Source organism: Nansenia antarctica, assembly GCF_963989245.1.
Source record: "Nansenia antarctica genome assembly, chromosome: 2".
NCBI lineage: Eukaryota > Metazoa > Chordata > Actinopteri > Argentiniformes > Microstomatidae > Nansenia > Nansenia antarctica.
Window position 1 is genome coordinate 79,993,163 of NC_137675.1, and position 23,031 is coordinate 80,016,193.

The 23,031-nt window shown below is 47.1% G+C and overlaps 1 protein-coding gene and 1 long non-coding RNA gene across 2 annotated transcripts in view; both read left to right on the plus strand.

Moving 5' to 3' along the window:
• The first annotated feature begins 511 nt into the window (after positions 1–511).
• Positions 512–7,266, plus strand: LOC308151119. Its single transcript, XR_013937279.1, has 3 exons — positions 512–647; positions 6,065–6,175; positions 6,916–7,266. It is a non-coding gene; the product is annotated as an uncharacterized lncRNA (long non-coding RNA).
• An 11,359-nt stretch (positions 7,267–18,625) lies between these two features.
• LOC308150702 (serine/threonine-protein kinase BRSK1-like) overlaps positions 18,626–23,031 on the plus strand; it is a gene marked incomplete at both ends in the record, with an annotated part of 15,051 nt that continues 10,645 nt past the window's right edge. Inside the window, 4 exons of the mRNA XM_080523506.1 lie at positions 18,626–18,713; positions 20,010–20,104; positions 22,244–22,329; positions 22,425–22,455. Coding sequence (XP_080379632.1) covers positions 18,626–18,713; positions 20,010–20,104; positions 22,244–22,329; positions 22,425–22,455 — 300 coding nt within the window. The remainder of the gene's footprint in view (positions 18,714–20,009; positions 20,105–22,243; positions 22,330–22,424; positions 22,456–23,031) is intronic.

Genomic DNA, 23,031 nt, shown 5'->3' on the forward strand with positions numbered 1-23,031 from the left:
ATGTAGATGTGAGGTAATGCTCAATGCCACCACTAGTAGGCAGTCTTTCATAGGTCGTGTCTGGCGTCTTTTTTTTTTGCCACGGATGCATTCAATTTATCCAACATGTACGCTCTGCTCTGTTATTCCACCGAAACATGCGCATCTAATTTTTCCGTACAAATAAAAATGTATTTTCCTAAATGAAATGAGGTCGCTTAAGTTAGTCTGTCACATGTTTCCAGCATGGTGAAAGAGCTGTGCACTATCCACTTGGCATTTAATGGTATTTTAAGGTGACATTTTTGCTCTACTGTCAACTACTCTTTGACTTCTATAACCCCCATGTATTTCCAGTTGACTTATCTTCCCTATGAACTTTGTCTGGGTCACTGTCCCTCACCCCCACCCTACCTTATGTACACATGTGTTCTGCCCTTTCACATTTTCTCTCCCTCCTCCCTCCCATGTGTGTTCCCTCCCCTCCCGCTAACGCGCTCTTCTCTCCTCCCTCCCTCTCTGGCACACGGACCCACAGGCGTACGGCAGACACACACTCACTCACACAGCAACACTTTAGACATGTCGGACTCCGAGACCGCTGCTGCCCCGGCTGAGGCCCCCGTCCCCGCTGCCTGCGCCGGCATCAAGGCAGACCTGGACAAATGGTACGTACAGCGTGTGTGTGTGTACTGTACAGTGTGTCTGCTTTCGCCATTACCCAAACGTGGCGAGTGTAGGATGCCCAACCACCTCCTCTCGAGACGGTCAACGGTCAAGAGAACCGCTGTGCCACGTTCTGTGCGTCGCGTTACAGTTTCTGAGGCGACACTTGAGAGCCACCAGGCAACCAAGCAGGCGTCAGTGGTGTTCAAGAACGTTTATTTGTGACGTTTGACATCCGCTGTCCTGTTTTGCAGGGTTGGGACGGAGGGGGGGGGGGGGGGGGGGGCGGGGGTTATTGCGCAGCAGGATGTGGCGGCGTTGGGTGGTTGCGGCGGCATCGTCGTGTTGCTAAAATGGAGGGGCTGTTGGTTAGCGCAGAGCACGGCGGGCACTGAGTTGAGTGCTTTCAAAATGTAACCACGTTTGACACCTCAGTGTGGGTGCATGGGGTGCAGGTCGAGGTTGGGGTCGGTGGGGTTGGGGACGCTATTGCACACGCCTGAATGGAGGCAGGGAATTTGCCTACGTCACGTTGCCCTGTCCCACCGCCCCTCGTTAGCTCGCCATGGCCGTCCTCTCTGCGTCCCCGGCCCTTGCTGTGTCAACATCGTCGTGTGTGCTAACTCACCGCGGTATTGTCTGACCTGTGTGCACATTCACCGTCACCCTGCCCCCCCATCCTCCTCCCCCCCACCATAGGATTAGCTGAGTGTTGTGGGTCTCTGCGACAGGCAACAGAAAACACAGCTGAGGGGTTGCGGTGTGTTAGCGACGATGGCTCAATGACAGGTCAATGTCACAGCCGTGTTCCATGTCTGATGTAACGCGTTTGTTGTCGCCGTCTGCGTTTTTAGGTCGTCAGTCCCCATGTTCGCTCTACATCCACCCTGCCACCCAGTACGCTCAGACCCTTCCTGTGGTGTTTTCTGGGGCTTTCCCGATGGCTAGCAGGCTGCACAGGCCCTGATTAGGCCTCATCACTATGCCCACCAGAGTGGGAGGAAGATAAGGCGGGCGGGGGGGGGGCGTTGGTAGGGTTGGGTTAGGATCACTGGCTAGGGAAGAGTTTTTTTTTTGTTTTTTTTACACGTGACAGTAGTCATTTGGTTTCAGTCTTGCAAGTTCGTAATGTCTTTGAGTCTGGGCACTGTGTAGTCTGAATGAATGGAGTTTGATGGAGTGGTACTTTTTCGGGTGTAAGGCAGTTCAATGTCCTGTAAGACAGGTCAAGGGCACTTAGGAGTATAGACTGCCTATGCGAGACATGGGTTGTGTTACCTGTTGTGGTGACTTCAGGTGTTCTATGGTGCCTTGTCAGCTAATGTTTGCGTACTTGACCGGTTGCTCAATGCTGCTACTGTACTTGCAATGTAGGGCACTCTGAAGTGTAGTGTAAACTCTGGTGTTTTATGACAGCTTGTGTTGATGTTTGAGTACATGGCCCTTTGGTCAATGCCACAGTGGCTACAGACTAGGGCACTTTGAAGTTCGGTCAAGGGTTACTTTTGCCTGAAATGTTGTCTTTGGGACACTTTAGAATGGGCCTTTCATTTTATGATGGCTACATGGCAGTCATTTTACACCTATCATTTTAAATTAGGTGTGATTGACAAGTGGACTTTTAAACCTATTGACCAAACCACAAACTTATCTGGCCTATAGTTAGTCTTTGAGTACATGGTATTTGGCTGAATTCTACACTAGTACAGTGAAATGCACGTTGAGGTTTAGCCAAGGGTGCTTCTGTGGTGAAAGTTGGGTCTAATATGGTGAATGTTGATCCTGTAGGCCTGTTCACCCCAGCCACATGGTCCTTAAGAGCTTTTCATTGAGGGGACCACACTGTAGCTAACTACAGTAGCTGTCAACCTCCATGTGACGTTAACCTGCTGAAGCTAGCGTAGTTTTACAAGAAGGCTGACTCTGGGTAATGTATACCACCGGCTCAGAGTATTTATAGATCCCCCCCACTCTTAAATAGTCATGCATGAACCATGGGGGGGGGAGGATGTGTGTGTCAAGCGGCCTCATGTGGGTCTGTGTTGGATAACATGTTCCATAGATCATGTTGCTGCTGAACCTGAAACCTTTCCTGACAACCCGACTTCAAATAGTCACCTTTACGCAGAGGTGGCTGTTTGAGACGGCGGCCATTTTGCCTGGCCTGGTTGTTACCCACTGAAGAGGAACTTGTTCCAATAGTCACACTAGTATCCCATTTAGAATGAACCAGTGTGTGTGCTTACACCTTAGTGTTCTAGTGTGGATAGTGTGTTAGTGTGTTCTAGTGTGAGTGTGGTTCAGGACCATGTTCGCAAGGACAAACAGACTGAAGCTCAGCTTCTACCCCAGGGCCATTCAGGCCCCTGAACACAGCAAAGACCTAGGTTCTAGGCCCTGGACAATCTAGACAATTTGATGGCAGCTACTAGATTGAAATCAAGTGCAACACTGAAACACAACTGTGACCATTTCAAACCTGCAAACTGCGACACTTTAAATGAATGTGCAATAACACTATGTGCAATATGACAACCCTCGGGTACATAAGGTTCAGAGATAGGAAATGTTAGAATAGCATAGCATAGAGTACAGCACAGTGTTTTATTTGTATAGTATAGTGTACATAGCCTTTATTTATGTAAACCAGCTCTTTTCCCTTGTTTTTAGTTTTTTTTCCTAGCACCAGCCCCCCTCCCAAATTTCATTGTTTGGTACCTGTACTATATCAATGACAATAAAGACCATTCATAATGGAACAGAACATTATGGATTGTGTATTATTTTGAGTATGGTAGGCTCCCCCCCCCCCCCCCCCCCCCACCACCAAGGTCACCTTCACAGCTCTCACGAATTGACTTTATCAAACTGTTGTGCCTGTACATAAATCAACACTTGGCCTGCACAGCTACTTCCAGGAAGTACCGGTAGTAAGTCACCTGAGGTGCCGCCGCAGACGAGTCGACGTGGGGGAAAGATGTCGCCTCAGGAGTTCTTTGAGTGTCTTTGTCCTTGGTTCAGAGTGTGTGTGTGTGCCTTACGCCACTGTTACCTAGATTAGGCTAGTATGTCCTAGTCATGATGGCCCCCGAATGTATAGATTATACATGTCAATGTGTGACTTGTACGGCTAACAGCCTGTTTAATATTAACCATGCATGTTACAGAGCTGTACCGTCACCGTTCAGTGTTGGGGCCTGTTGTACTTTGAGATGTCTCTTTCCCTCGGTACAACCCTCCCTCTGGCTTGTATGTCGACATGCATGTACTCGCTCCTCCTCGTGGAAGCTGTTCTGACGTCGAGGCAGGAATGCTGTGTCTCTGCAATTGGAGCCCCTTGTGCCACATCCCTGCCTGCTCACTACAGGCCCAGGGAGTCAGACTCAGCCATACTAGTCTTTCATGGCGCTCGTGTGTTTGTTTTAACGTAGCTTTGATCTCCTCGTCCCCTGCGCCGTAGAGAACGCGAGCGTCGGCGCTCGAGCGATCCACCTGTCTCTGCAGGTACTCCTTCCGTTGACGTAGCTGCGAACAACTGGTCTCTCCAGAAACACAATGGCATGCTAGCTAACGCCCTACGTAGGTGATGTTGATGGGGGTCCTTCAGACTTCAAAGCGAGCCTGATCTAATGTTACGCATACTCACTCGGGAGTTCCTTTTTTTTTAAGGGAACTTCCACGTGTAGTTTTTAGTCTTTGATTCATTTGGATTTGACTTTGTTCACTACGACAAAGCTCTTGACTAATGTTGCTCTCTAATGCGGGGAGGCTTATTGGCCGCGTGTGTGTGATACATTATGTATAAACTTCCATGACGAGTGGCCCCAGCTCAATTAATAAATAATTCAGCCTTCGTTTCCTGATTGTTCAGAGTTTTTTCTTTTTCCCACCCCCCCTCGACCAGCTGTTGGTCAGCCCCGCCCCGTACTGCCACCCTGTGCCACCCTGCCCCCCTCCTCCCCGCGTCCCCCCTAACCTGCTCAGTGATGCGGGCCTCAGAGGCGGCGGGTCGCTATGGCAACCAAGCCGATGCCGTAACGCAACCCTGAGTGCGGGGTGGTGATGTCATGATGCCTCCCTCCGTCCCCATCACGCACGCACTGCAGAGCACTCTTGCATGCTGGTCTATCCTGACGCGCTGAAGGGTGATTTGTTAATGCAAATATGAACCTAGTGGAACTATTTCTGACCTACAGTTGGCCATCCCTGTCCACCCAGTGCCCCCTCCCCCCCAATTCTCTCCCAACTGCTATTGGTGGTCATTGCTGCCATTGTTCGTGTTGCATAATCACATTTAATTGGTTGACTTGGCACTGCCCCCAGAGCTACACTGTATGCACTAGTGAGTCCTATGGAGTGGAAGATTACAATCTATCCCTCTTCTCCTCCCCCCCCCCCCCCCCAGTTCAGTGTAATTTGTTTATTAAAATGGCTGCCGGTTTTTTTTACTTTTAATTTCCGCTGTTACGCCCACCCCCGCCCCCCCTCGTGGTACAGTCCGGTCATCTAGTCTGTAGCACTGTGGGTCGTTCCACTCTCGTAAGAAGAGGGGGGGGGGTTGGGTTTCGAGGAGGCTGTGGTAGGATTATCTGACGAACAGGGGTCATCTCTGCACACACACCCTGTCTCTAGCTCGGCAGGGATGACGAACCACTTTTAATCTGCAGAGAGACCAGCTGTGTGTAGCAGCACTTTGTGGTGGTGGGGGAGATTAATAAATATCCTGAGAAGGTGTGGTGGGGTGGGGGTGGCTGTAGATAGTGATGGATATCCTACAAGGGCGGGGGAAACCTGGAAATGCTCTCTGAAGTGGTGGGTGGGGCGGGAGGGTCCTCTTGTGTTGTCACGCAATCGCTCCCTGACATCCACTTTCACAGTAGGGGGTGGGGGGGGTTTATCCCCATCCTCTCTCTCTCTTCCTCGCTCCCTCTCGCCCCGTCACCCTAATGCACTCTGGCAGTGTCTGCCGCTTGGGGGCAGAGGGCCTGAAATAATCTCTGGAGAAGAAAAAAGCGGTTTTCCCCGCCCACCCCCACCCCTCGTTCTCTCTCTCCCTCCACCTCGGTCAGGGAGGGGTCTGGATGACGAACGACTGCGTGTTTATGATGAATCATGAAGTCTTGTGTTTCATTGGGTTGTGGCAGGGGCAGCCTAAATCCTAAACCCCCCCTCCCCACACACACACGGTTCACTCCTTCATTGATGGTTTGGGGTGACGGGAATAGGCTGCGTTCGTAAATTCGCTCCTAGAAATCTGATCAGCACTCACGGAATGCCTCTTGTCCGATCAAATAACTTGGTCCCTTTATCACGTTGAACCCAGAGTGCGCTCGAGAGCGAATTTATGAACGCACCCATAGTATGTCCATACAGTCTGGTCCTTGCCTTTTGTACTGATTTTTTCTCCCCCCCCCCCCAGTGTGTCTGCCAGTGGCGCGGAGGGTTGTAAGGATCTGATCGAGGCGTTCGCCGCCTGTGTGAAGAGTGCAGCGGAGGCGTCGTGAGGAGTGGTCCTCGACTCACAGGAAATGTAAGTAAGAGTCACACACACACACACTGGGGATGCGTCCCAATCCTGCCCCAAACCAGGCCTCATAACAGGCCCTGTCCAGAAACACCCAAGCCCTAGCTCCTCCCCTACACCTGGACGCTTAGTGTTGATCTGAGAGGATTTGATGGGTGGAACCCAGGTGGTTCAGACGATGGAGTACACAGATGGGTGAAATGGAGCAACTGCCATCTTGATCAAACCCATCCAATCCTAACAGATCTACACAAGGGTGGAGGGCCACGAGTTGTTGTCTGGACTGGGCCTCAATATTGATGCAGCCTATCCTATCTAGTCAACAGTTAGCGGTCATGAAGGTATGACTTCATAATTAATAATACGCCATTTTAGCTGGTGGGTTTTTATCCAAAACCAGTTGCATTGCAGTGCGTGCATAGAATGACTATTGTCAGTGCAGTGATGCACTTTGGGGAATTGCAGACTAACTGAAATACTAAGCTGTGCAGGAATGTGCGTAGCCCGCGGCGACCGGGCCTGGCGTAAACAAGCCAGCCACCCTCTACGGATGCCAGAGCTGCAGAGGTCTGTTTGTTAAGCCTTTATGCAAAACGACTTGACTGACTTGCTGATCTTGTCTCTCCTCTCTCCCTTCCTCTTCCACCTTCTCTCCTCCTCTCGTTCATTCTCTCAACCTCTGTCCCCCCTCCTTTTTTTTCCTCCACCCCCCTTTCTTTTCTCTGTTCTTGCTTCTCCTCCTCCAGGTCCACTGCACTGAGTCCTCCACGTTTCCCAGCATTCCCTTCTGCACAACAGCACTGGACTGAACTATGAAGATGAAGATGATGATGATGATGATTCGAGCGGGGTTCGGGTTCGGCGGCAGAAACCACATTTGTCCCCCTCCCCCCACTCTCCTCCCTAGCCTATTCCCCCTCCCCCCCTCTGTAAAAGTTTAAATGCTGTCTTCCGATATGTACCCCTGCTCCCACTGTGACTGATTACATCGATGTGGAGACGATTCCGGAGAGCGACGGGTTGTATGTCAATTGTCCACGTGAGATGCCTACATTTAAATGGAATAAAAAAGTAAAAGGATTGGTATAAAAACGTGACTCTGCTGCTTTTGCCCTTTATTTGAATTTCAACTGTCATTACAAGTTCTCTGAACAAGGTTTTATTTATTTTTGGGCAAATCGCAAACCCGTTAAATGTCATTCTGGCTTCCTAACTCAAACTGTCGGTTTGATATTAAAGTGTTTTTATGCTTTGGGTTTTAGAATACCCTTATTTGGGTTGACTCCCTTATTCGGTTGTTAAGTCTGACGTCAAACGTGACGTTTAGCAATTTCCGGGTCCAAACCAGAAATTCCCTGTACCAGTGTACTAAAGCTGTAGAATGAGTTCAATCGTTTTTTAGACTCGGTTCTATTCATACGGGGACACAGCACTTTCCCTTTCCCATATTTGTCAGCGTCTTTGACCCTCGGAGAAGCGCTATATAAATATAATGAATTATTATTATTACTGAGGCGTTTCGAAGAGAGCGCCTCAGCCAACTTTGGACCCGGAAACACGTCATGACTTAACAACCGAATTGTTCTCTGTATTAGAACGTTCTCCTCAGGGACCTGTTGTGGGGAAGCCCAAGGACACTGCTGACAATGTTGCTGACAATGTTGCACTTCCCAACAGATTGGGCTCAATTTGAGGTTTTGGCCTAGTCAGGATGGGCCCTGTAGTCTCCCTATTCCAAGGTCTAGAAGACCTGTGGGTTTCAGAACTCCTACCAAATACCCTCTCTCTGTGTGCTCTCCTTAGAAAGGTAAGAGTCTCTCCCTTAATCCAGCTGTGTTTAAAGTCACTGGTGGTCTTTTCTACTGGGTTTACCACCTCCTGAGGGGGGGGGGGGGATTAAGGGTTAATCTGTGATCTCTTACTCAACCTGACACCATGATTGCTCTAGTATGGAGGGTGGACAGACCTCACGCCACACAGGGTCCATCAGACCTGACAACACTGGGTTAATGTGTGTGTGACTGGTTGAAATCCCAGATGCAGGTGAGCTGCCATACCATGCAGTGTGGTGTTAAGGGAGGCTCTGGACCACACACCTTCCCCACACACACACCCTGTATCCAAACACACCCCCCCCCCCCCTATCCAGACACACACACCCTATCCAGAGACACACACACACCCTATCCAGACACCCCCCCCCCCCCCCCCCGTATCCAGACAGACACACACAGGGCTGGACTGGGACAAAAATTAGGCCCTGCCATGTGGCTCAGACCGGCCCAACACAATCGGTCCGACACCGCCGATCAACATGCTGGCAGTCTGTTGAATATACCATTTGTAAAACCCCCTATAGAGCGGAGTAAGTGACATGGACAGCAAGTATACCAATGCAAGTGTGGACCAGTGTACTCACTCACTGTTGACGTACTCCACGGTGATGAGACATGGCTGCTGTGCTGAGCAAACAATACCCATACTCAATACTGTTAAGTAGTTGTATAACAAAAAGCTCGGCAGTCATAGGAATAATTACAATTATTTATTAACATTCTAATACTGTTAAGTAGTACAATTATTTATTAACATTTTAAATACAAACAATATCAAATATCACTCAATATAACACCACTGTAAAACATTTGCAGACAATGCAATAGGGAAGAGAGAGAAAGACACACACACACATATACACACACACACACACACACACACACACACACACACACACAAGAGAAATGTGAGACATGGTACAGCAACACATGTAAAAGATGGCTATAGCTGAAAAGATTGGATACTCACCCAGTTCCGAAAGGCTCAGCCCTTTCAATCTCCACCTGGACAATTAATGGCCATATCCGAAAAGATAGTGAGAGGAACAGAGTAGAGGGAGGGGCAGAGATAAAGAGACAAGGAGTGAGAAGACATGATAAGTGATTACATAACTGATTCAGATCAGAATCTTCTGGGAATCAAAAAACTGATTTGCAGCATGTCTATATAGTGTATACTCACCAAGTCAAAACGCTGCCTGTGAACTCCAGATCAACCAACACAAACGGAAAAAAGTGAGGGACCCTCTACCTTTTGTTCCACTGGATGCATGCAATTCTTTGCTCTTTTTAATGCACTCCTCAAGATGCTCTTTGAGGCTAACATTGCACTTTCCTATTATAAGGATGAGCTCCAAAAAGTTGCCATGATCCAGGGTACTGTCGTCCCACTTGTATGCTGCCTCGTTCTCCACATGCCTGTAGCTCAAGCCCCTCTTGCCTATCACCTTCACCACATCCACAACACACTCCAAAACCTGGCGTTTCTTTCTTACTTGCTGCCTATGAGCAGACATCTGACTGCCAGCAAACTTGCTCTGGATATCTCCTTTTCTACTTCTTAGAAAATAGGCTTCAGCACACTTTCGGTGTGTAGCACTCTTTTCATGCTCCTCCACATTCTGTTGCGCACGTCTCCATCCTGTCATTCCAGTAATACATTTTCTGGGGTCAGTGCTATTGCCAAATGCCATACAGACAAAACAAAACAATGTATGCTGTTCTTCGCAATATGTGAGCCACTTCCTACTGGTGCCATCTGCACATGTGAAATACTTTTGTGCCGCTGTATTTTTGGTTCTCTGCTGAGGGTGGTAATCTAAAAAGTGATCTAGCATGGAAGGCTCAGGACAGGCAAAGTAATTGAAGTCCTGAACGTGGCACTCTGTTTCCTCTGTTTCATCTTTTTCTCTCTCCTTTTCCTCTCTTTCCCTGACACTCTGCTTTTCTGGGGAGGGCAGCAGCAGCTCAACCTGGTTCAACAAGACATGGACAGAGAAGTAAACTAACTGGTTGTCAAAATCAGCAAAGTTCTCATTTACATGTACACACAGGCTGCATGATTGCATTATGTTACACCAGAAGCCCAGTCATTTCAAATGGAAGGTTGCAAGACAACATTATTGGGTTGCAGACTGCATGAGTTTTATTTCTCCATGCACTAAAAAGCATTCATTAGTTCTGAACTAGGCTAGTGTAGATTTCTTTTTTAAAATATGTTTATTTTCAAATAAAAAGTATTATTAACACCCATTGTTGGTATTGCATTTATGTCAGTGACAGTGATACCTCAACTTGCTAGCTAGCAACAAAATAGAAAGTCACAAAATGCAGAACACCCCCATCTAACGTTAGCTATAGAGTCCACAGCCAAGCAGCACTAACGTTACACCACGAGAGAGATCACTGTGTGTGCATGAATTCCAGCCAAGTCCTGGTGAAGCGCAATGCAATCATGCTGCCTGTACGGGTTAGCATAAGTCATAAGACATTCTCTGCTGCTGCTCCCTTAATCTGGCCAATGCAAGCGACTAACATAACTTTGCTTTTGTAAAACCAAGTAACAACATTGCTTACCTCTCTAGCTGTGTCCTCTGTCTCCTCCTCAATTGCTAACGGCACATCAGTGCTAACGTTAGTTAGCGGTAAAGATGTTGCTGTGGCAGCCGCAGCTGTAGTAGGCCTAGCCCCCACAGTCGATGCAGAGAACTGTCAGTTTCTGACATTTTGAGGCATCCTCTGCTAGCTTCTTACTTTTTTTCTCCCTAATTTTCTGGGCACCCCCTTTCACTATCTTATCTACGAACATGACACTGTACTTGGGTTGTCGGCCGAGGGATCAGAGTGGGGGAGGGGGCCGATGGACAGCAGGGCCTAAGCATGTGATTGGGCCAGCCCATGTGTTAGTATAAACGGGGGCCGCCGCTTGATTCAGCGCTAGTTGATGCCGCGCTATTTTGGGCCGAGCTAGTTTTTTTTTTTTTGGGGGGGGGGGGGGGGGGGCAGGCCGACCGGCCCAAAACTAGCGCGACCCATCTGCCAGCGGGCAGAAAGATTGTATGGCCAGTCCAGCGGTGGACACACACACACCCCTGTATCCGGACACACACACACACACCCTGTATTCAGACACACACACACACACACACACACACACCCTGTATCCAGACACACACCCCCTGTATCCAGACACACACACACACACACCGTATCCAGACTCACACACACCCCGTCCCCAGACACACACACACACAGCCAGCCTCTGGTGTGAGCGTGGACTGCAAGGCCAATCTGGTGGTGTGATGGCATGTCCTGAGTGTTTACAGTCTGCCCCCTCTGGCCAGAACTGAACTGCCACAGAACGCTGACAGGAGAGGATGCAGCAACTGTCAGAGATGAGCAGGGTGACCTTGAAGTACCACCAGGCCAGATGACAGAGCTGGGAGGGGGGCAGAAGGAGAGCCTACTGACTCTCACACTGACAAGGCTTATAACACCATAGTTATGTTAGGGTGACATCTGGGGGGTGTTCCATCAACGACGCTAAAGGAAAAGTCTCACGAGAGTGTGTGTGTGTGTGTAGGGAGGGAGAACACCTGTGCACATGCAGGGGTTGGGAGCAGTGGTGTAGTCTAGTTTTTTCTAGTGGGTATATTGTGATTTTTCCCTCCCAGCCTCATATCGTTCATTTTGGAACGCCATAAAAATAAATCTGCGCTCCCTGTCTAACGTTATATATCTAACATTACATAACATAACATTACAAGGTTATAAGGTTGATCTGTGCATGATAGTGCTGCATTTTGACATATTTCATGTCGCATTTCCCCCCGTTGATGGTGTATAACGCTATAGTCAGTCCCAATGGTCCAAAAGTCAAGTGCTTCGTAACACAGACATGGTGAATTTTATGAATGAAAGTGTGAAAGTTCTGTCACAAAACGCTGTTACGTATCCTCGCACATTTTTAAGTGGGTATACGGAAATCCTTGGCCTTTCCTAGTGGGTATACGGTGTAGTCCTGCGTATCACGTAGACTACACCACTGGTTTAAGGTGACTCTCACAATAAGTTGTGTATCATAGCCCACACCCTGTATTTTTGTATTTTTGTATACTTCACTATATACAACATATTTATCATAGCCTGTAAAATTGCACATTGTATATAATCTCAATGTATATATACCACTGCAAATATACATCCAGTCACCATTGTATGTCATTGCACATCATGCTACCATTTGCACTTAACTGTATAGATAAATACTGCTGTAAATACTGCTACTTATCACTGCAATATAATTGCTATTTTTGCACTTCTGATTAGACACACAATAATGTTGTTGCATTTTCTTGTAGCCTACTATGTAATGACAATAAAGTGAATCTAATCTAATCGAATCTGTTATATATTGAGTACAGTCCATTATGTGTCCGCTATACAGTACAGCAAGGTTAATTTTGATATTACGAACCCTTAAAAACACATATTATACATTGAGATGATTATTATGTTTATATTATATATAGGTATACCCCAGCAAGCACCGACGGACCTGGACGAATTCGGACCAGCCCGATAACGGCCAGACCACGTAATATCACAAGTAGTTAGTATCTGGCCCAGAATATCACCCTATTTCAACTTAAACATATTTTTATTTGTATTTGTTTAAATATTTGTCGGGAGAAAATACCCAAATGTGAAACCCCAGCAACAACCCATCAACTCTGTTGTGACAGACATCAAAGTGGTTTTGATAAAACGGGCCGATTGCGTCACAGTGATGAGCCGCAGACCAGCTCGCAGAACCTCCCGCCCCGTCCGTCGCCGCCGGCGCCCCAGGGTTAGCCGGTGGTGGAGGAGGGGAGGCCGGAGGAGGCGGTAAGACTGAGCCGGTAGGGGAGGCCGGAGGAGCCGGTGTTACTTTAAATCATTCATCCCTTATGGAGGGGAGAGTGGACGGAGGGGGCCTTCCTCACCCTCCCTCCCCCCTCCCTAAGGGGAATGATTTTCTCTCATTTTGCGTGTCTGTCTGTACGCACAGAGCCACACAATAAAACCCGCATCAATTGGAGATCACCTGCTCTTGTCTTCACTGGTAACATAAGCAGTTATGGAACTAAGTAGGAATTAGAAGGGTAAAAGAGAACTGATCAAATATGAATAAAACATTAATAGAATGTAATAAAGATAATTTTAAAAATAATATTATAATACAGTATGACATCACAAAGACACGTGACCGGTCTCTTGAGCTGAGGGGCATGATTTGTCCAAAACAAACCCAACCAATTATAATGTATGTGTCGTTGCTTTATCCATTTATTTGGAATTTCTAAATGCTTAAACAAGTTTAACGTGTGCGCTTTTATGTTGATGAAATCTTCACTGACAAACATTTGCATCGAGCGGAAGAAGGTGGGCGGAGATCCACTGTTGGAGCTCAGAGAACACGGACCGATGGGACTGGGTCACACTTCACTTTGGGCTTTGTGAACGAGACGAGTGAAAGGTTATGGCTGTGTTCCAATCCTGCTATTAGAATAGGCCTATATTGTGGTTATACCCCTCGCAGGGCACTACACAGTGTATTCAGCCATTTAAGGGAGAGTCCAATGCATATCAGTAAATAAATATGTTAATTTTGATTATAAAATAGTTTTAATCATTTTAATTCTGTCACAAAACGCTGTTACGTATCCTCGCACATTTTTAAGTGGGTATACGGAAATCCTTGGCCTTTCCTAGTGGGTATACGGTGTAGTCCTGCGTATCACGTAGACTACACCACTGGTTGGGAGTGTGTGTGTGTAACTGAACTGTGACCAGGTCGACACGTTTCCAAGAATGTTCTTGTATCACCATGTGAAATGATGGACCTAAACCCTCTCCTCCTGAGACACATACTGTACACACACACACACACACACACACACACACACACACACACACACACACACACACACACACACACACACACACACACACACACGTACAGACACACACGCCAGTCAGCATTCAATCCAGACATACCTACCCTAACCTCACAGGACCCCCGAACTTCAGTGGGGCGCCCAAACAGATGCCGGAGTGGAATTGTGCTGAGGAGAGGAGGAGATATTTCGGTGTCCGTCCCCAGAGCTATTCATACAGACAGGGGAACATGAGGACCACATGTGTGGGGGAGGGAGGGAGGAGGGGGGACAAGTCCCTGTCCCATGAGCACCTGTCAGAGAAGTGAAACCAGTACGGTGGAAGGAAGAGGCTGTTGGAGGTAGAAATCGGAGGCTCAGGCTGAGTGTCACACATGGATGGGAATAAAGAATGGTACCAAACACACGTGGCTGGTGAAGGGAGAAACCGTACAGGCTTGTTGTAACGGACGTGTGTTTTGATCCCATTCCTCATTTCATTCCATGCGTTCCAATGAGCCCATCCTCTGATCTCTGCCTCCACTAGCCTCCCCTAGTGGAAGGAGGCAGACTAGGGAGGGAACCTACCTTATTAACCTCCGACCTTCTACCCTCCCGTACAGCAGAGGACACAGAGGGAGGAAGCCTGTTTAGGCCGTTGAGATTCCCCCCTGTTCAACTTTCACGGCGGGAATATATATATATATTTTAATATATATATATATATATATATTAAAATGATATAGAGATAATTATATAGATAGATAGACTCTACTCTAAAGTAGTTTTGAATCGAAGTGTCTATGACATAGGCCTATAGATTCCACAGTCTACAGACAGTCTGACCCCTGGTGGTCATGAACAGAATTTACACCATGTGATGATATAGGCCTACACCTGCTCCGATGAAGGAACAGACTTATCATACTTTGATTTAATTGACAGACACTTTAATGTATCAATATAGAGATGGAGTAGAAATAGAAATAGAAATAGATACATAATGTAAATTATATTTTTATTGATATTGTATTTTCCACGAAATCATAGATAACGTGTCGAGGAGATAGAGAAACGCCGTTGAATTCCTGTGAGTGGATCGTAGGTGAGTGCTGCACTCCTGTGGACACATGAGGAACTGCATGAGATGTGTTTCCTTGTGGTGATCGGCACTGTGATCATTATTTATAGATGCGTCCCCGCCCTTCTCCATCATATATAGCCTACTGTATAATTGCTGCAACAAAAAAAAACGATTAATAAATGTATCTTTAACATCGAAATCTATCACAGTCAGAGACCGAAACGCTACACGTAACGGCTTGGTTGCACAGAATCATGCATCTCAAATATCCCACAATATCATTAGCCTACTAATCAATAGTATTAGCCTATTGAAAAGTTTGCTTGATAAGATCTTTATCTTCTTTCTCTGTGTCTTCTTTTGGTCTGTATCTACACAGATTAATATGTGGTGAACTCTTTTGTAGTCTGATGATAGACAATAGGGTGTTGGGGAGGGGTGAGGGTGGTTGTTGCTTTTGTTGTTGTTGTTGTTGTTTGTTTTCCCATTTTGGTTTCAGTGACGGTGGGGAATGGGACTGTTTGAATGAGAAAAATATCCTATTTAATTTTGTCCGTCTATAATATATGTTTCCGTTTTTTCACAATAAAAGGATTGTTTGATAAAATAATAGTTTTTTTTATTAAGTAACCAATTACCAGCAGTCAACAACATGGCATTATAGAATTGTAGGATGCATAAGCTTACACATTAATGTGAGGGGTTTCACAATTCTCCATAACGGTTTACTTAATGACTTAAACAACACCCAGACTACACTGAACTATTTTATTAATACGTCTATGCACTTAACACATTAAATACATTCACAGAGAGAGAGAGAGCGCGAGAGAGAGCGAGAGAGAGAGAGAGAGGGAGAGAGAGAGAGAGAGAGAGGGAGAGAGAGAGAGAGAGAGAGAGAGATGGGGAGAGAGAGAGAGAGAGAGGGAGAGAGAGGGAGAGAGAGAGAGAGGGAGAGAGGGAGAGAGAGAGAGGGAGAGAGAGCGAGAGAGAGAGAGCGAGAGACAGAGAGAGAGAGAGAGAGAGAGAGAGAGAGAGAGAGAGAGAAAGAGAGGGAGAGAGAGCATGCAGAATCAAACCCTTCCCACCATTAGAGATTATCCGTGACTTTGATATCAACCTGTCTGTATATACAGATTAAGATTAAGGGATTAAGATTTAGAGGCAAATGTCATATCAAGATATTCTGCAGAACACATTTTATGACTGACCTAAATTAGAGAGAGAGAGAGAGAGAGAGAGAGAGAAGGAAGACACTATTATTTCAAACAATGGGAATCTGACAACATTTTCTAATTGTGTATTACTTCAAAGGTTAGAGATTAAACTTGTGTTTCATATCATTCATATCATAAAATATATTTTAGTTTGACAGACATACACTTATTACGCATTAGTTGTGTCGCCTCTTTCTATATTTGACATAGGCCTATACGTTTTTTTTTATTTTATTTATTTTACATAATGTAAATACATTTGGACCTTTTTCTTTCCTTCAGTATCGGAAGTTGAGATATTGAACTGAAGCTGTCTGTCTGGGACTGGCGAGCTGATGGGACGGGAGGCAGAGGGATACTAAAACCTATTTCGTGATGTTAAAATTATATGGTTCTATCTCCATTTTTGTCAAAATCGAGTTTTTTTTACATAATCTGATCCATTAGGTGTTTATTAATGCCTGTGTGGTGTTATTTTTTTTAAATGTTGACATTTTTTGGTTAGTAATTAATAAAATACAAAGGTTCCATCTCACAAAACATAATGGAATGTAAACACTTTGACGCTCAATATCTCTGAACTGCCCTAAACGGAGATAGAACCTTATCATTCTAAGCTCACGATTTGAGGAGCGGCAGACGGGGAAAGGATGGGGCGGAGGAGAGAGAGAGAGGGGGGGAGGAAGGGGGAGGGGGAGGGGGGGGGGGGAGAAAGGATGGGGTGGAGGAGAGAGAGAGAGAGAGGGGCGGGGGAGGGAGAGGGAGGGGGGAGAACAAGCGGAACCCGGATGCTGATGCTGCCCGTATCGGATGAGGAGAAGGAAGAGAGGAGAGAGAGAGAGAAAAAAGAAACGGGGGTTTGCGACCAAGAAGGGAGGCTATCCCGTGACGGATTGTGGATGCAAAGAACTCCGACAGACCAGGCAGATATTTCTCGAATCGGGTCCTGAGGCGACGTCTATTTATTTCTGCACGACGAGGAGGACACAGATGAAGGATGAGTCTTATGTCAGCGGGAGGAGTGCGAGAGAGAGAGATGCTGCTGCCGTGATATGTCCATAGAGAGCGAGGGAGGGAGAGAGAGCAAGGGAGAGACGTCGGAGAGGGAGGGGGGGGGAGAATACTACGACAGTTAACGATGCTTGTTTTTTTCGAGAAGAACGATTTTTTAATGACACTCCATCCGATCGAGCGTTTTACAGTTAAAGAAAAAAATTAAGAAAAGAAAATTACATTGAAGTCCGAATAAGAAACGCCAGGTTAAATTGTTGACACATTGTTGATAAGGGGGGGACGTGGAGATCGAGAGTGGCGCTGGACGGGTGCGGACAGTAGGGTGGCTGTGATGACGCGCTGCCCCTCTCAGTTTCCTGATGCAGGGCCGGGGTGGAACTAAAGTGTGCACCGGATATTGGCAAAACCATCCTTCTTCTAGAGTCCTCTCTGGCTTGTAATAACAGATTATTATGATAGAAAAGGGAACCGTTACACCTCTAGAGTCTAGATAACAGACCAAAAGGAAGAAAAAGAAAAAGGAAAAAAAACGGGAGATGAATCGGGAAAGATTTGGATGAAAGCGTTCAGCAGGACAACTTTTCAATAGCCTATTATTATTATTATTATTATTATTATTATTATTATTATTATTATTATTATTGATTTAGTAGGCTTAATGATATTGTGGGATATTTGAGATGCATGATTCTTCTGTGCAACCAAGCCGTTATGTGTAGCGTTTTCGGTCTCTTGACTGTGATAGATGTTGATATTCCAGCTGCATACAGCTGGTGTCTCTCGATATTAAAGATACATTTATTAATCGGGTTTTTTGTGCAGCAGCAAGCAATTTCAACCGCTGTTCTAGCTTGTCTGTGGTTAGTTAGGCTACACCAATATTTGGGGTTAATCTGACGGGCTATTTGCACCTGTCAACATTTCCTCAACCGTCTCCCTCTTCCTCTCTCTATATATCACCCCCCCCAATATTTTTATTTCTGCTTTTAGTCAATTATTGTTAGTGCGATTTTGCCTCCAAGCAGCCCCAAGAGAAGTTTGCATTTCAAATACGGAGGAGATCTATGCAGTCACAGTGTAGCCGCATCGAAAACACGTCCATGGGAGTAGGCCTCGGAATTGCCATCACGACTACCACCCTCTCTCTCTCTCTCTCTCTCGCTCTCTCTCCATCCCTCCGTCCCTCCCCGTGTGCATCGATAGGCGTCTGTAATGTCGTTACGGCGGTGCCATTCCGCCCGAAGGACCGATCGTTATCAACCGCTTTTGAAAAAACATTTGATCTGATCGCCTGATCGTGATACAACATTGAGCCTTTGAAACACACACACACGCACACACACACACACGCACACGCACACGCACACGCACACGTACGGACGGACAGCATGAGTAGCAAGGAGCTGTCGGCGGGCCAGCCGGCCCAGTACGTCGGGCCGTACCGGTTGGAGAAGACGCTGGGAAAGGGCCAGACAGGTACGGATACACACCGCTCCCTCCCTCGATGTGGTGCACAGACTGTGTTATGTCAACGCCTCTAGGCTCTACGGACCTGTCTTTCACTGCAATAAATGATTAGAAGGAGAAAATGTAGGCCTACTAGGGATGTGAAACATCTTAAGTATTTAATGTTAGGCTATATAACGGTACAGCGGTTTATTAAGAGGGCAAAGGAGGAGGAGGCTGCATGCATGGATCTGGATTGACTGCTGCGTTTGGTTTTGAGGTGTTTATTGTAAGCCCTAGGGAGGCTATTATAAATGTGGAAAAGGTGCATTTATTAAATGAGGAGGTCCTCGTGTTTTGGCTGTTGAAAGAGATTGTGATGTTTATAATCCAGTGTGATTAATTTAATGGGGCTGAGCAGTCCCATGGCCATATTCTCTGTACCGGTATATTGAGATTTGAGTGTGTGTGTGTGTGTGTGTGTGTGTGTGTGTGTGTGTGTGTGTATGTGTGTGTGTGAGAGAGAGTGTGTGAGTGTGTGCGCGTGCACATGTTCGTGTGTGTCCTGAGCTGTTGATCACACAGTTATTGCATATGTGTGTGAGAGTTGGCCTATAGTACTCTGCTGGGGTGTATGACAGTAGCAGGTACTGTGTGTGTGTGTGTGTGTCTGTGTGTGTCTGTGTGTGTGTGTGTGTGTGTGTGCATGCATCCCTGTGTGTCTAGACCGCTGCAGTGAATACCAGAATACTAGAATTCCTTTTCAATATGCAGTAGAACCTTTGATACAGGCAACGCATGACATCAATGAATCACGTATTCACATCATCTATAATTCATATAGAATCATCGTTTACCTAGACGGCGGATGTACAGTATGTTGCTGAGTGGTTGCATTTGGGTCGGACGGTTGTGGTCACTAACTGGTATGTCTGTGGTCATGGTTCACCGTGGTCACCTCTGTGGTCACGCTTGGGTCGGTTTCACCTGATCAACTCTGATGTGTTGAAAATGCAAAATAAACTCGTGGTTTTTTTGCTCACTCTCTCCTTTTCTCCCTCTCTCTCCTCCATCTCTCTGTTTTGCTTCCCCCCGTTCCCATCTGCTTCCCTCCTCTCCCTCCCTTCCTTCCCTCTCTCCCTCCTGTCTTCTCTCCCCTTCCCACTTCTCTCCCTCTCTCCTCCATCTCACTCTTTCACTTCCCTCTCTCCTCCCCTGCTTCCTACCCTCCCTCTCCCCTCTCCCTTACCTCCTCTCTCCCTCTCCCTCTCGCCTCTCCCCTCTCCCCTCTCCCCTCTCCCTCTATTTCTCTCCTCGCTCTCTCAGGTTTGGTGAAGTTGGGCGTCCACTGTATAACTGGCCAGAAGGTGGCCATCAAGATAGTGAACAGAGAGAAGCTGTCTGAATCTGTCCTCATGAAGGTATTACATAGAACCCTATACACGTGAGGCTGGTGGAGGTCGGGAGGGGCTCATTGTAAATGCATAGAAAACATGTGTTTGATACCGTCACTCATTCTATTCCATGCATCACAATGAGCCCCCCCGTCCTCCAATTTCTACCTCCACTAGCCTCCACTGAACAGTACATATCAACACACTACAGGCATCTATAAAGTGTGAGGCAATGTGTTATGGGCGTGGTTTGAAGTCAGGTCCCCTTTGTGTGAAGACTAGGGGTGTAACAGTACATGTATTCGAACCGGTACGGGTTCGGTACGGGTCCTTCGGTTCGGTACGCGTGTGTATCGAACGAATGCATCGTTCTTTTACGACTGCAGAACTTTTTTGTGTGTTGAAGCAATCTCAGCCAGTACGCATGCGCGCACACGCCACAGAGAGATTGTCAGTAGTTTAGCTTTTAGTTTAAACTAGAGCTTGAAGTTACTCTTAAGTCTCCTGTTTGGGAAAATTACGGTTTCTCAGTTACCTACAATGACGATGGACAAAGACAGGTGGATCGGACCAAAACTATACGCCGGCGTTGTTCAACTGCGATCGGGTATGCGGCTGGCTGTACGTCGAACTTGCTCACTCATTTGAGACGGCTTCACCCGAATGTGAACATTACAGGTACAAGAAGGAAACAGTGAAGTGCAAACCCAGCTCCCCAGCCTCTCACTAACAATTCAGACCGGGCCAAAGCAATAACAAATGCCATAGGTGTTTTTTATAGCAGCGGACCATACTCTGTTTTTGAGAACACAGGTTTTAAACATTAGGTTGAAAGTAAGTCGAGCCTCATTCCGTAGTTCCCTCCCATCCTCATTTCATACAGCAAATCATACCAGCCCTTTATACGGGTTGTACGTCTTTTCCAAGGCGCCTGCTTTCTTAATTAAGAAAGGGAAAACCCACTGTTTGTTCAGTAAACCACTGTTAAATAATAATGAAATGAAAGTAGTGAAATTGTGAATTTTTTACTCCTGCTGTACCGAAAACCAAACCGAACCGTGACTTCAAAACCGCGGGGACGTACCGAACCGGAATGTTTGTGTACCGTTACACCCCTAGTGAAGACCCAAGCTAACCTGGTCTTTAGTTTGGGACTAGGCTTAATCTGGGTCTGAGAGCCTAACCTGGTCTTAATCTGGGTCTGGGGGAAAAATTGATCGTAATCTGGCTCTGTAGACTAACCTGGTCTTAATCTGGGTCTGGGGGACTAACCTGGTCTTAATCTGGGTCTGGGGGACTAACCTGGTCTTAATCTGGGTCTGAGAGACTAACCTGGTCTTAATCTGGGTCTGAGAGACTAACCTGGTCTTAATCTGGGTCTGGAGGACTAACATAGTCTTAATCTGGGTCTGGAGGACTAACATGGTCTTAATCTGGGGCTGAGAGACTAACCTGGTCTTGATCTGGGTCTGGGAGTCTAACCTACTGTATGTCCCTAGATACTCTTCAGCCTTTCTCTTCTCTGTATGTAACACTCACTCACTTTAACATGATTTCTCTCTTTCTCTCCCTCCTTTTCCCATGCTATCTCTTTCTTTCTCTTTTTCTGACCTCTGTCTATCTCTCTCACTTCACCTTGCCATACCGCTCACCTTCTCCCTGTTGTTCCACCTCCCTCTCTCCCTCTCTCCCTCTCTCTCTCTTCCTCTCTCTTCCTCTCTCTGTCTCTCTCTCTCTCTCTCTCCCACCCTCTCTCTTTCCTGCCCCTGCCCTCTCATTCTCTCTCCTCTCTCTCTCTCTCCTCCTTGCCCTCTCCCTATCTCTTTCTCTCTCTCTGTCTCTCTCTCTCTCTCCTCCCTGCCCCTACTCCCTCTCTCTCTCCCACCCTCTCTCTCCTCCCTGCCCCCTGCCCTCTCCCTCTCTCTCCTCCCTGCCCCTACTCCCTCTCTCTCTCTCCCACCCTCTCTCTCCTCCCTGCCCCCTGCCCTCTCCCTCTCTCTCCTCCCTGCCCCTACTCCCTCTCTCTCTCCCACCCTCTCTCTCCTCCCTGCCCCCTGCCCTCTCCCTCTCTCTCCTCCCTGCCCCTACTCCCTCTCTCTCTCCCACCCTCTCTCTCCTCCCTGCCCCCTGCCCTCTCTCTCTCTCCTCCTCTCTCTTTATCTCCAGGTGGAGAGGGAGATAGCTATTCTTAAACTAATAGAACACCCTCACGTTCTGAAGCTGCATGATGTCTATGAGAATAACAAATACCTGTAAGTATCTCCTCTTTCTGTTTTCATCCATCCATCTTCTCTTTCTCTTTCTCCTTTTCTCTCTCTCTTGCGCTCTCTCTCTCTCTCTCTCTCAGGTTTGGGGCGAATTCCATTTCAATTCAGGAAGTAAACTGAACTTCCAATTCCAATTCCAATTCCACATTTGCTCAATACTGTTCAATTGGAATTTCAGCTAGCTTCCTGAGTTGACTGAATTGAAGTGTATGTGTGTGTGTGTGTGTGTGTGTGCGTACGTGTGTGCATGTGTGTCTGTGTGTGCGTGCATGCGTTCCTGTGTGTGTGTGTGTGTGTGCGCGCGTACGTGTGTGCATGTGTGTCTGTGTGTGCGTGCAGGCGTTCCTGTGTGTGTGTGTGTGTGTGTGTGTGTGTGCGTGCGTGCGTGCGTGCATGCGTGCGTGCGTGTGTGCGTGGCTCTGTTGTGTTCTAACACTATGTAGGGTATAACTGCGTACCACCACTACTAGGTACTACGCCAGGGTGTGTCGTTATCAGGGGAGGCTGTCGGAGGATGACAATGGCTCATTGTGATGCATGGAATAACATACATGTTTCATACCATTCCTCATTCCATTCCATGCATCACAATGAGCCTCTCATGTCTGCCTCCGCCAGCCTCTCTAGGGGTCCTACCTCGGGGTGAGAGAGAGAGAGACTGCGTGTACAAACATGTTTTACGTGAGA